The sequence below is a fragment of the Oncorhynchus mykiss genome, chromosome 23 (genome assembly GCF_013265735.2).
Source record: "Oncorhynchus mykiss isolate Arlee chromosome 23, USDA_OmykA_1.1, whole genome shotgun sequence".
NCBI lineage: Eukaryota > Metazoa > Chordata > Actinopteri > Salmoniformes > Salmonidae > Oncorhynchus > Oncorhynchus mykiss.
In genome coordinates this window covers 14,166,825-14,181,542 of record NC_048587.1, presented here as the reverse complement: position 1 = coordinate 14,181,542, position 14,718 = coordinate 14,166,825, and the positions used below count along the sequence as shown (strand labels likewise).

Genomic DNA, 14,718 nt, shown 5'->3' with positions numbered 1-14,718 from the left:
AAATATATAAATAATTACCACACTAAACATTTTCTGATAGTGATTTATTGATACAAGTGGCATGTGACGGCAGTCAATCACATAACCTCTCACTCCCACTCTGAGCCATTCAGTGTTGTTATTGCTGTATGTTTATAGCTAGTGAGATAAACTGTAGAATTAGCAATGTCTTTCAAAAGGAGACAACTCACAAATGCGGAAATTCTGGAGATGTTTTTAATTCTGACAATGAGTCTGAGTATGAAAGTCAGGAATCAGATTCTGACAGTGAGGAACTGCTCCCCAACCTTGTAGCCATTGAGAACCCTGAATCTGAGGACTCCTTGTCCACTGACGAAGTCCCAGTTTCCTTTGAAGATGCTGGTAGTGATGGAGGCAGACCGACAGTGGATGAAGTGGAAAGGTTCAGCTGGAAGGCCTGAGCCATTTCACCCCAACCTGGCCCTGCTGTTTGCTTTGATGAGTCCCAGTCTGGAGTGCAACGCCCCTAGCCATTTCCATCTGAGGCAGAGTGCTTCAAGTTGTTTCTGACAGAGGAGCTGGTGGGAGACATAGTAGAGGAGACCAATCGCTATGCCTTGGAGCTACAGGAGAAGAGAGCCAGGAGTGAGGGGGAAACTCGCTAAATGGGTGACAACCATAATTAGTGAAATGTATACCTTCTTGGTGACAGTCCTTCTCATGGGGATAGTAAAGAAGAACTCCCTAAGAGAATACTGGAGCACAGATCCTATGTTTGCAACTCTCTTCTTTGCCACCCTCTTTTCCCAAGACCGCTTCCTAGTTCTGCTGCGATGCCTACATTTGGTCAACAATGCTATTGCCATCCTAAATGACCCGTTATACCAAATAAGAAATGTTCTTACCAGCCTGACATCAGCATTTGGTCGGGTCTTTGTGCCATACAAGGACCTATGGATTGATGAGTCCCTGATGTTATGGAAAGGTAGGCTGGCGTTCCGTCAATATTCCCTCCAAAAGGCACAGGTTTGGGGTCAAGTTCTTTGTCATGTGCGACGTGAAGACAGGATTTGTCCAGGACATTATAGGGTCCACCACTGAAAACCAACATTTTGAGGGGCTTGGAGTGTCGGGTCCGTGGTGATGACCATGCTGGCTCCTCATCTCAGCAGGGGACACACTTTGTATGTGGACAATTGTTACAGCAGTCCCACAGTCTTCCAGCATCTGCTCTCCAACAGCACAGGGGCTTGTGGCACAGTCAGGTCGAACAGGAAGGGGATGCCGGCATTCGGATGCAGAAAGATGCGGAGAGGGGAGGTGGAGTTCAAGGAGAATGGTCAACAGCTGGCAGTAAAGTGGCATGACAAACAAAACGTCCATGTTCTCTGCACTGTCCATACAGCAACGATGTCGGCCACAGGGAAGGTGGACCACATGACGGGAGAGAGAAACATCAAACCAGACTGTGTGCTTGACTATAACCTCAAAAAGGGGGCAGTGGATAAGGCGGACATGATAAACAGCTTTGTGGAATGCACTTGGAAAATGACAAAGTGGGATAAGAAGATATCTTTCCATTTGATTGCCACTGCTGCCCTCAATGGCCACATAGTTCACCGCCATCTAACAGGTGAGATGATTACTGAACAAGGTATTTTTGGTAAATGGACATACAAATCACATACAGAAACTATTATAACGTAATAAGTCACTTACTTTGATAGAAACGTAGCCTGGGTTTGAACCAGGGTGTCTGTAGTGATGCCTCTAGCACTAAGATGCTGACCGCTGCGTCACTTGGGAGTCATAAGGCCAGGGTAGCTTCAAAATACAACACAAGATAATACTTCCCGGATGCAATTAGCATTGTTTTACAGTGCTAATAGAATAATGTAGCTAGCTACATAAACATGTTTGAACATAACACCATAAAGGTTATGAGATGAGTAACGTTACTTCGTGTGTCCGCGAGTAACGATTTTCCTACTCTTCTGAGGAGGAGTAGGAAATATCAGACCAATGCGCAGTGTGGTAAGTGTCCATAATATATTTATTAAACTGAACACTGAACTAAAGTCAGGACGTGACACTGCAGTTATAAGGAATATACACAAATATATTATGCTCCATACATGTAGTGAGCTGCAGTAAAAAAAAAAAAGGCATAGCACGACATACAGAAACTATTATAACGCAATAAGGCACTTACTTTGAAAGAAACGCACACATTTCCAAAGTTATTATTGGAAACACAAACAACAATGACTGTGATGCGGACAACAGAAGCAAAATATGAACACGTGTGTGCAGATCTTGTTCTGACGAGAGTTGCGCAAATATCTGCAGACTTGAACTGCACAGACAATTGGGAATTGCATTGGGTCAGAAATGTCCAAAAAATGAATTGTCCACAAAAGACTTAGTCTTGGGCCTGACAACACCCCTGCCAATATATCCTCCAAACGGGCATTATCCCTTAAATGTAGGTAACTTCACTCAATAAGATTTAGTACAGACCAAGCCTGACACAAAATGTAGAAATGTAGAAATAGTAGCCTACTTTGACAACAATTCAGTGGATCCAATAACTATTAGATGGAGAGAGATAAAGAGGGAAGATACAAAACATAACTCTTCAGAGACAATGAATGATTTGTAGGATAAATTCATATTTCACACAGTCACTTTAGTGTTTGCATTTAGCCTACAGCATGTCATGGAACTTGTGGAAGCACAGCCCCACCCTGCAAAGTGGCACAGAACAGTAGAGCACCTAAATGAGGGTTTTACACATCTCCCACTCTTCGCCCTGCATCCACTTCAGATGCACACCACACAGCCTCTCTTGCGCCCTTCAAACTTCACCTGCCTTCAAATGAGTTGTAACTCGGTCCACACACCCTGGTGCCACATTCTTGGCTCCCCTCTTCCTGCCATTGTGCCCATGTCACAAAGTGAATGCAAAAGCTGCATTTTGAATGCACTTTACGCCCAGACTGTGTGATACAAGGGTGAGTGGTGGGACTTGGGGCAGACACATGCCATGGAAATGTAGGCTCCCCTCTTGGATGTGATCCCCCTCTTCTTCCTCCTCTCCCTCTGCTTCGTCCTCTGCTTCGGCCTCTCCCTCCTCTTCTTCCTTCTCCTCTCCGTGTTCCTCTCGCTCCACTCTCCTCTCCCTCTCCTTCACTCGCCTCTTCTGCTCTCCCTCTACTCTCCCTCCTCTTCACGCCACATCTCTATCCCTCCAATCATCTCTAACTCCTCTTGCTCCCTGCCTTTTGCTGCTGAGCCCTGACTCTCAGAATCACTTACCTCACGTTCACTGACCTAGAGGAGCAGAGTAACAGAGGAAAAGGAGAAGAGCAACAAATAGAATACATTTATAGTCAGGAATATCAACTTTCTCTCTCCCTCACACTGTCTCTCTCTTCCTTCCTCTTTCTTTTTACTCAACCATACACATACTCTCTTCCTAATAAGGGTTCTCCATAATAAATTGTGTGATATAGTTACAGGCCTCCCATTCCACACACACACACACACACACACACACACACACACACACACACACACACACACACACACACACACACACACACACTTGCTCTCTCTCTCTCTCCTCCAATCAACTCTTGCCTGACAGACTAACTACAAAGTTCGCCAATGTTAGCTGATTAGTTACGAAGCTGGGACAGTTTCCAAATGAATTACATCGGTATAAACAAGACAAAACATCCAACTAGTTAGCTGATTATATACGGCTAAGCACTGCAACTATTTTTATGAGACAGAGAGCAATCATTCAAGATCCACCACTAAAGTACCAAGTTATCATGACATGACAGCATTTGTTAATCTGTGAGCTATTCCCCAAGTTTCACAGCATCAAACAATGACAGCACCAAACATATATCTGTTTACTTATTTCACTCATGATCATCACTTTTCAAAGTGCAAGGACGCGTGAGAATCCGTATCACTAGCCAACATAGATAAAGCCTCTTTCACAGTGAAAAGTTGTGTCTGCTTCAGGGCCGTCATTTTGAGTAATGATTTTTATTTTTTATTCAAATGACAGCATGTCCTGTTTCTGGTTTCTGGTTGATGACAACAACCACGTGAATACGACAACAGATTGTTAGCAATTTCATTTTGCGATATTGACACAGATATTATTGTTTAAAAAACTAGGATGTTCGCATCTGCTATAGTAATTTAAAGAAAAGCCGTCGATGGCCGCTTTTGGTTCTAATTAATATTCAGACTTACCTGGCGCAGGTACGCACCGAGCTCTTTGGGAGTGGCTGAAAGCTTCAAGTTCCTTGGCGTACACATCACTGACAAACTGAAATGGTGCAACGACACAGACAGTGTGGTGAAGAAGGCACAACAGTGCCTCTTTAACCTCAGGAACTTGAAGAAATTTGTCTTGGCACCTAAAACCCTCACAAACGTTTACAGATGCACAATTAAGAGCATCCTGTCGGGCTGTGTCATCGCCTGGTACGGCAACTACACCATCTGCAACCGCAGGGCTCTCTAGAGGGTGGTGCGGTCTGCCCAACTCATCACCGGGGGCAAACTACCTGCCCTCCAGGGCATCCAATGTCTCAGGAATGCCAAAAAGATAATGAAGGACAACAACCACCCTAGCCACTTCCTGTTCACCCCGCTATCATCCAGAATGCGAGGTCAGTACGGGTGCATCAAAGCTGGGACCGAGAGACTGAAAAACAGCTTCTATCTCAAGGCCATCAGACTGTTAAACAGCCATCACTAAAACATTAGAGGCTGCTGCCCTATATACATAGACTTGAAATCACTGGCCACTTTAATAATGGAACACTAGTCACTAACAATGCTAACATTATTTACACTACTAATCTCATATGTACAGTGCCTTGCGAAAGTATTCGGCCCCCTTGAACTTTGCGACCTTTTGCCACATTTCAGGCTTCAAACATAAAGATATAAAACTGTATTTTTTTGTGAAGAATCAACAACAAGTGGGACACAATCATGAAGTGGAACGACATTTATTGGATATTTCAAACTTTTTTAACAAATCAAAAACTGAAAAATTGGGCGTGCAAAATTATTCAGCCCCCTTAAGTTAATACTTTGTAGTGCCACCTTTTGCTGCGATTACAGCTGTAAGTCGCTTGGGGTATGTCTCTATCAGTTTTGCACATCGAGAGACTGACATTTTTTCCCATTCCTCCTTGCAAAACAGCTCGAGCTCAGTGAGGTTGGATGGAGAGCATTTGTGAACAGCAGTTTTCAGTTCTTTCCACAGATTCTCGATTGGATTCAGGTCTGGACTTTGACTCGACCATTCTAACACCTGGATATGTTTATTTTTGAACCATTCCATTGTAGATTTTGCTTTATGTTTTGGATCATTGTCTTGTTGGAAGACAAATCTCCGTCCCAGTCTCAGGTCTTTTGCAGACTCCATCAGGTTTTCTTCCAGAATGGTCCTGTATTTGGCTCCATCCATCTTCCCATCAATTTTAACCATCTTCCCTGTCCCTGCTGAAGAAAAGCAGGCCCAAACCATGATGCTGCCACCACCATGTTTGACAGTGGGGATGGTGTGTTCAGGGTGATGAGCTGTGTTGCTTTTACGCCAAACATAACGTTTTGCATTGTTGCCAAAAAGTTCAATTTTGGTTTCATCTGACCAGAGCACCTTCTTCCACGTTTGGTGTGTCTCCCAGGTGGCTTGTGGCAAACTTTAAACGACACTTTTTATGGATATCTTTAAGAAATGGCTTTCTTCTTGCCACTCTTCCATAAAGGCCAGATTTGTGCAATATACGACTGATTGTTGTCCTATGGACAGAGTCTCCCACCTCAGCTGTAGATCTCTGCAGTTCATCCAGAGTGATCATGGGCCTCTTGGCTGCATCTCTGATCAGTCTTCTCCTTGTATGAGCTGAAAGTTTAGAGGGACGGCCAGGTCTTGGTAGATTTGCAGTGGTCTGATACTCCTTCCATTTCAATATTATCGCTTGCACAGTGCTCCTTGGGATGTTTAAAGCTTAGGAAATCTTTTTGTATCCAAATCCGGCTTTAAACTTCTTCACAACAGTATCTCGGACCTGCCTGGTGTGTTCCTTGTTCTTCATGATGCTCTCTGCGCTTTTAACGGACCTCTGAGACTATCACAGTGCAGGTGCATTTATACGGAGACTTGATTACACACAAGTGGATTGTATTTATCATCATTAGTCATTTAGGTCAACATTGGATCATTCAGAGATCCTCACTGAACTTCTGGAGAGAGTTTGCTGCACTGAAAGTAAAGGGGCTGAATAATTTTGCACGCCCAATTTTTCAGTTTTTGATTTGTTAAAAAAGTTTGAAATATCCAATAAATGTCGTTCCACTTCATGATTGTGTCCCACTTGTTGTTGATTTTTCACAAAAAAATACAGTTTTATATCTTTATGTTTGAAGCCTGAAATGTGGCAAAAGGTCGCAAAGTTCAAGGGGGCCGAATACTTTCGCAAGGCACTGTATATACTGTATTGTGTCCTATTCTACTGTATCTTAGTCTATACCACTCTGAAATTGCTCGCCCAAATATTTGTATATTCTTAATTTCATTCCTTTACTTTAGATTTGTGTGTATTGTTGTAATCACTGCAAACCCTCCCAGTGGCTGGCAAACAGATTTCCTTATGGAGTTTTCATTAAATGGGGGTTGCAGTACATTTATCTAAAGCCATCCCTTTAAATACGGTTTACCCTTAATTTGTATTTTCTCGACAGAGAATGGCTTCAGAATAGGTTCAGAATATTAGGGATCAATTAAAGAAATCCATCAAAATATAGGCCTATGAACATCTCAGCTTCAGCACCGATTGGTAGATGTAAAAAAAATATTGGATCTTTTAGATTATTTAGGGTTAGGAATCTACCTACATCCTAAAAAACAGGTTTGGAGAGCCTTTACGCACAAAATATATTGGTGAGTCAAAAATACAGTGCCTTGATTCATTCTAAAAGTGGCCATTCAGTTGTTTGATCCATTAAATATAGGAAGGGGAGAAAACTGTGACAATAAGGGTTGATCAATAAGTCCTGTAAATCTACCCTAATCTTCAGTGATCATGGTACTGATATGACAACGATCCAGTCATTGTAAACCATGCGCCAGGCTCCAGGTTTAAATTGCCAGGCTTGGTCTGCATTCCATGATGATTCCATAAAGTGGGCTGCATGTCCCAAATGATTGAACAACTTGTAAAAACGTTAAATATTTTCCACTGTCATTACTAGCGACCCTCGGTATCAACCACACGGACATGACAGAGGAAAGAAAGGGAAACGAACAATGTAATGTAATGATGCCAAATGCAGGCTACAAATTGAAGGGAACTAACACTAAAGTGATAATTATATATGTGTGTGGGTATTACTGACGGTGACTACCGATAGTGGCTAATATTTAAACAGGATACAAATTGTTTTAAAAAAAACCTGAGAATAGTCCGGACTGAGATTACAACATTATGGACTGCACAAAGATGACATTTGACCCGACTGTCATCTCATTTGGCTTGTCATCTCATTTGGCTTGTCATCTCATTTTTGGCTTGCGTCTCCAAGATTCATCCCTGCAAGGACATGCAATTTAATTTCTGCATAATGGCACAGCATTTCATATACTTCCCTGTGGGAAAGGGGCACACAACACGCCTGTCATGTTGATATGCTTCTGTTTGATGCCATATGACTGGTTTCACATTTGTAGCCAACAATCATAAGGTAAAATAGATTTAAAACCATTTTAATTTATATTTACAATCCCCTTATCCAAAAGGATGACTCATTTAGCTAGCTCTCGTCATAAAACAAATGTATCTATGAATGTATTTTTACATCAGCAGTTGTCAAAGTGCTTGTACAGAAACCAAGCCTAAATTCCCAATCAATAGCTCTTACCAATTAGTAAATGACAGTGCATAGAGAACGGTGTTATTTATGTCAGGAAAAAATGTATTTGCTGTTTTTCCACTTGGAATCAACAGGTTGCGCAACCTTATTCATCGTATCCTTATTCAAATGTGTACCTTGCTGGCACTGGCTTTTCCCATGCGCAAGTTCAAGGTCAGAATACGGGTAGAGAGAAAAGTGCATAAACATTGAATTAAGTTCAATTTACGCACTGGTAACTCGGGTCTGAATTCCTCCCATAGTTACTGAAGACATCACAGCTAAAAAGTATTTGCCCATGCAGTATTAGATAAGCTGCCTCAGCTGGACAGTGAAACGTTCATTGCCATCGTTTTATTATTATACAACCCAATGACCCAGGCCTCCAGAGAAAGGCAGATAGAGCTCCAGTTTCAACACCACTGTGTAGGCCTGTCTCAGAATGCAGTTAGTGTGACTCTCTGTTTGACCGTTCAGCCAGGATAGGAGAGAGAGGGGGGTGAGAGGGAGAGCTAGGCCCTGGGGTCGAGTCCTCAAAGTGCCTGTTATGCTCTACTTAAAGATCTTTAAATAGGGTGATTCACTAGGATGTGATAGCCCCAGTGATCTTTCAGCGGTATCATGGGATGTGCTTGATCTGAGCATCATGGGAAACTGGGCTAGGTTGTGGACAGGACAGCAGGCCATGCTACTGTGCGACTGGAGGACTGTGCTCTTTATATCTTCAGCAGATGAATCTGTATGACCCAGCACAGCTACCGTAAGAAGAGTAATAGCATGCTTCCTAATAAGAGGCCCTTAAAACAGCAACACTTACTACCGATGTAGGATGTTAATTTGATCACTCCGTTGTTGCCGAGAATTGTTCTGCACAGCAGGAAATGCCAAATTGGCTTCGAAAGTTTGTCATTTCCACTTTGACATTTCTGACTTGATTCCACTTTGAAATTTCTGACTTTGAATTTCTGACTTACAAAAATTTCCATTAATTATAATCCACATAATAATGCCCATTTCCTGTTGCTGCAAGATTATTTTCCTGCTGTAGCAAACTGTCTGAAATTAAAATTCTACATCTGTAAATGACTGTATTTACAATGTAAACTGACCTGTCATATGAACCCTGGTGATTGCAGTATCTCCAGTATGGTTGATTGGCCTTAATCAGCACAATTCATTCCTGCACCTAGGGAAGGGATTCATTGCGACACAGCAGACTGAGGGGAGGAGTCTGTAGCAGTAGTGAGCGGTTGCTACTGTAAATGCCCTCCAGTGGATGTGGAGGCACTAACGGAGGCTAAACGGGATGCTGAATGCACCTCTATCTGCAGCTCATTACCCTCCTCTCCATTCCCAGGAGGCTTGGCTCCGGTTCACTTCGAGAGCTGTCCTGCCAGGAGGAGGGTGATTACAACCATTTTACTCAACAAGGGACTTTCTCTCTCTTGCCCGCGCTTATGCCCCTCTCCTCTTCCCTTTTTACCTCATAGCCATTTGATTTATGTAGTTATGTATCAATCACATAAGAATACTCAGAGAAAAACAGGTTTTGAATGACAGAACAGAATTTTTATTTACTAAGAGGCTAAGAGAAAAAAGCCAGGCATGATGAAAAGAATATAATCATGAATCATACATCAGTATGTAGTCTGACAACAGAACACAAGTATAAAAATCAACCCAGATTAGGCTCTTTGAAATGAGATTGCAGTAGTGTGTAGCCGAGGGGGGAGACAGATGGGAATTATGTACTGCAGTGGTTCCCAAACTGCGGGGGGCACAAGGGGATGGCAGGGGTGGCGCGGAGTTCCCCAAAATATATTTTTTAAGGAACTCGGGCTTTCAACTTACTCTTGAAAGTTGACATTTCTAATTTGGGTAGTGCATCAGCAGTTTTTCCTTTTGTCATGTCAGTTATTAGATAGTGATTTATAACTTGTCAGAAATGTCCAGATCAACTAGCCCATGTCAGCTAATGTTTTGTAGCTAGGTTTTTAGCCCATTAATTTTGTTGTAATGTTTAACTCACTCAGATATTACATAAACACACGTAAGACATGCCAAAATCTGTAGAACTGCAGGAAATTAGCTTTAAAACAGCAAAATATTTCTCCACCCCATGGCAAAATGTGTTTCCCAATGTTGGAAGGTGGGCTGAGAATTAAAAAGTTGGGAACCCCTAATGTACTGTATGTATAAAGGTGGTATTGTATGGGTGTCTGTGAGAGGATGATGCTTATGCATTTCTCTGCCAAGGCTCCACATACTCCAAACCCAGATGGGCAAAGATGTCCTCCTCAGTAGTCGCCAGTAGGCATAGTTTCTGGAGAAAGAACAAAGACAAAATTGATGGTTGGATTCAGAAATATAGTAGACATAAGAGACATGTGAGAGACTGTGAGAGTTGACATGGCTTGACAGCAAGATGCCGCGCACGCACTGAAACATCTCAAGTTGCAAACCAAACAAGCCCAAGTATGAGCAAATCAGAGGTCACTCATGTTAGTCTCAGATGAACAGAAAGATAACATCGCTATACAGTGGCTTGTGAAAGTATTCACCTCCCTTGGCATTTTTCCTATTTTGTAGCCTTTACAACCTGGAATTCAAATATATTTTTTGGGGAGTTTGTGTCATTTGATTTACACAACATGCCTACCACTTTAAAGATGCAAAATATTTTTTATTGTGAAACAAACAAGAAATAAGACCAAAAAAACAGAAAACTTGAGCGTGCTTAACTATTCACCCCCCCCCCAAGTCAATACTTTGTAGAGCCACCTTTTGCAGCAATTACAGCTGCAAGTCTCCTGGGGTATGTCTCTATAAGCTTGGCACATCTAGCCACTTGGATTTTTGCCCATTCTTCAAGGCAAAACTGCTCCAGCTCCTTCAATTTGGATGGGTTCTGCTGGTGTACAGTAATCTTTAAGTCATACCACAGATTCTCAATTGGATTGAGGTCTGGGCTTTGACTAGGCCATTCCAAGATATTTAAATGTCTCCCTTTTAACTATATGAGCGTTGCTTTAGCAGTATGCATATGGTCATTGTCCTGCCGGAAGGTGAACCTCCGTCCCAGTCTCAAATCTCTGGAAGACTGAAACAAGTTTCCCTCAAGAACTTCCCTGTATTTAGCACCATCGATCATTCCTTTAATTCTGACCAGTTTCCCAGTCCCTGCCGATGAAAAACATCCCCACAGTGAAGCATGGTGGTGGCAGCATCATGCTGTGGGGGTGGTGTTCTCAGGGTGATGAGAGGTGTTGTGTTTGCACCAGACATAGCATAGCAAACCTGGTCAGAACTACAGGAAACGTATGCTCTCTGTAATTGCAAACAAAGGTTTCTGTACCAAATATTAAGTTCTGCTTTTCTGATGTATCAAATACTTATGTCATGCAATAAAATGGAAATTAATTACTTAAAAATCATACAATGTGATGTTCTGTATTTTTGTCTCTCACAGTTGAAGTGTACCTATGATAAAAAATGACAGACCTCTACATGCTTTGTAAGTGGGAATACCGGCAAAATCGGCAGGGTATCAAAAACTTGCTCTCCCCACTGCATGTGTTGGGCCCCTCTGACAGCTAAAGGCAGATGATAAACAACCCTTACTGGTAGGAGAGAGGGAACTTCTAGGACTTCTAGGCATGTATTCTGCCATTCTAGCCCGTTATTTACAATGCAAATAACAAGGGGGACATTACAGGCCCTGAGTGCATGCTGGGTAAAATAAGTCAGTCCAGCCCAGGTCCAATCTGTGTAAATATCACTCCCTCTGTCTTCATTTGACTTCTGTCTCTGTTGATAAAATCAATTTCACAAACAGTCCAGGCTTAAATCTTGATAATCTAAATTTGATTATGACCTGACACACATTAAACGCAGTCATGCCCGCATGTCTGACAGGGGCACACACACACACTTTAAGTCTCTCCACCAGCTAAGTGGATGATTGGTTCTCTGCAGGTCACTAACAGGTCACTAACTCTCACATACATTAAACTCTAGAGAAAACACCCCCATGGTTACAGCAGATGAAAATCTTTCCACAGAGGTGCAATTTGCTACACTGCTCAAAAAAATAAAGGGAACACTAAAATAACACATCCTAGATCTGAATGAATGAAATATTCTTATTAAATACTTTTTTCTTCACATAGTTGAATGTGCTGACAACAAAATCACACAAAAAGTATCAATGGAAATCAAATTTATCAACCCATGGAGGTCTGGATTTGGAGTCACACTCAAAATTAAAGTGGAAAACCACACTACAGGTTGATCCAACTTTGATGTAATGTCCTTAAAACAAGTCAAAATGAGGCTCAGTAGTGTGTGTGGCCTCTACGTGCCTGTATGACCTCCCTACAACGCCAACTCCTGGACAGTCTGTCGTGCAACGTGGCGTTGGTGGATGGAGCGAGACATGATGTCCCAGATGTGCTCAATTGGATTCAGGTCTGGGGAATGGGCGGGCCAGTCCATAGCATCAATGCCTTCCTCTTTGCAGGAACTGCTGACACACTCTAGCCACATGAGGTCTAGCATTGTCTTGCATTAGGAGGAACCCAGGGCCAACCGCACCAGCATATGGTCTCGCAAGGGGTCTGAGGATCTCATCTCGGTACCTAATGGCAGTCAGGCTACCTCTGGCGAGCACATGGAGGGCTGTGCGGCCCCCCAAAGAAATGCCACCCCACACCATGACTGACCCACCGCCAAACCGGTCATGCTGGAGGATGTTGCAGGCAGCAGAACGTTCTCCATGGCGTCTCCAGACTGTCACGTCTGCCACATGTGCTCAGTGTGAACCTGCTTTCATCTGTGAAGAGCACAGGGCGCCAGTGGTGAATTTGCCAATCTTGGTGTTCTGGCAAATGAAAGACGTCCTGCACGGTGTTGGGCTGTAAGCACAACCCCCACCTTTGGACGTCAGGCCCTCATACCACCCTGATGGAGTCTGTTTCTGACCGTTTGAGCAGACATATGCACATTTGTGGCCTGCTGGAGGTCATTTTGCAGGGCTCTGGCAGTGTTCCTCCTGCTCCTCCTTGCACAAAGGCGGAGGTAGCGGTCCTGCTGCTGGGTTGTTGCCCTCCTACGGCCTCCTCCACGTCTCCTGATGTACTGGCCTGTCTCCTGGTAGCGCCTCCATGCTCTGGACACTACTCTGACAGACACAGCAAACCTTCCTGCCACAGCTCGCATTGATGTGCCATCCTGGATGAGCTGCACTACCTGAGCCACTTGTGTAGGTTGTAGACTCCATCTCATGCTACCACTAGAGTGAAAGCACCGCCAGCATTCAAAAGTGACCAAAACATCAGCCAGGAAGCATAGGAACTGAGAAGTGGTCTGTGGTCCCCACCTGCAGAACCACTCCTTTATTGGGGGTGTCTTGCTAATTGCCTATAATTGCCACCTGTTGTCTATCCCATTTGCACAACAGCATGTGAAATGTATTGTCAATCAGTGTTGCTTCCTAAGTGGACAGTTTGATTTCACAGAAGTGTGATTGACTTGGAGTTACATTGTTTTGTTTAAGTGTTCCCTTTATCTTTTTGAGCAGTGTATATTCTTCCCAACAACTCCCTTGTACCAGAGCAGACCACCAGAGACGTTTTTCCCTCTCAGGAAGTAAATAAGACAACACCCACACAGTGATTGGGGAACTGGTGAAGTAGTCACATATGAGAGCTTTGGACAGTCAGATCTGAAGGTGATATAGCTCGTAGAGCATCATGTTCAGGCATCCCTAACAAGATGCATGCTTACTGTTCAAAAGGCTCAACAGAAAGCTATGGTAAGCTCTAACATCCAACTAACAAAGGAAATGTGAACTCTGACCAATCCCCACGGGGGAAATTTATTCATTACATACTGACAAGTTATGTCTATATTAACTTGTCAGTTATTTGTGCCCCAATAGCGGGGGCACTGGTTAGATTTCCTCGACTAAGCGGTACCCCCTGTATATATCCTCGCTATTGTTGTTTTACTGCTGCTCTTTAATTATTTGTTACTTTTATTTCTTATTCCTCATATATATATGTATGTGTGTGACAAATACAATTTGAATTGATTTGGTTTGACCACAGCAAACTCTCTGAAAGCTTTGACCAAGAACATATTGTTGCTCTTCTGAGCCTGGCCTTACTTGACTTAAACCCTTTTACTCCGTAAGGAGCATATGCCATCCAAATATAAGCCTACTTACCATGTACTACAATAAGTACTACTTTATTCAAACAGAACTATGGTAAGCATTTCTGACAGAGGAGGAGCTGGAGTGCGAGTTACTGCATGTCAGTGTCCTTGACTTAGTGACCGGCTAACCAGCTGTGTATTTCGTCTTCCCGCTGCATATTTACATCTCTCGTGGATGTGAACACAGACATCAGGCCATCTTAACATCTGCCTTCTGTCATTGCCTCCGTGCCATGACACACAGGCTGATGGAAGGGTCTGATGGAAATGATTGGCTGCCACTCGAAGAGCCATGCACATCCACACACAAACACACAAATTAATGCACACGCACAAATTCAAACATTTGTTTTACTATATTTGTGTGGAGCAAACAATTGATTCCCATTCAAAAACATGTTTGACCTAACTCCTAACCCTAATCCCTAAGCCTAAACTAGTATTTTTCCGTGTGCGGGAAATGTCCGAATTCTTCCATGTTTTACTATGTTTGTGAGTCACCACAAGGATAGTAAAACCAAAAACACACACACACCACACACTGGAACAGACTTGCTGGCTTGTGGATCCTCAGACACAGTGATATGCAAA

General features: G+C 43.0%; 1 protein-coding gene across 2 annotated transcripts in view; it reads right to left on the bottom strand.

Annotated features, from left to right (window-relative positions):
• Positions 1 to 9,428: 9,428 nt before the first annotated feature.
• tdt (terminal deoxynucleotidyl transferase) overlaps positions 9,429 to 14,718 on the bottom strand; it is a 143,733-nt gene continuing 138,443 nt past the window's right edge. Inside the window, exon 11 of one of the 2 annotated variants that reach the window (XM_021580065.2) lies at positions 9,429 to 10,234. In XM_021580065.2, coding sequence (XP_021435740.1) covers positions 10,148 to 10,234 — 87 coding nt within the window. In that variant the 3' untranslated portion in view covers positions 9,429 to 10,147. 2 annotated transcript variants of the gene reach the window in all.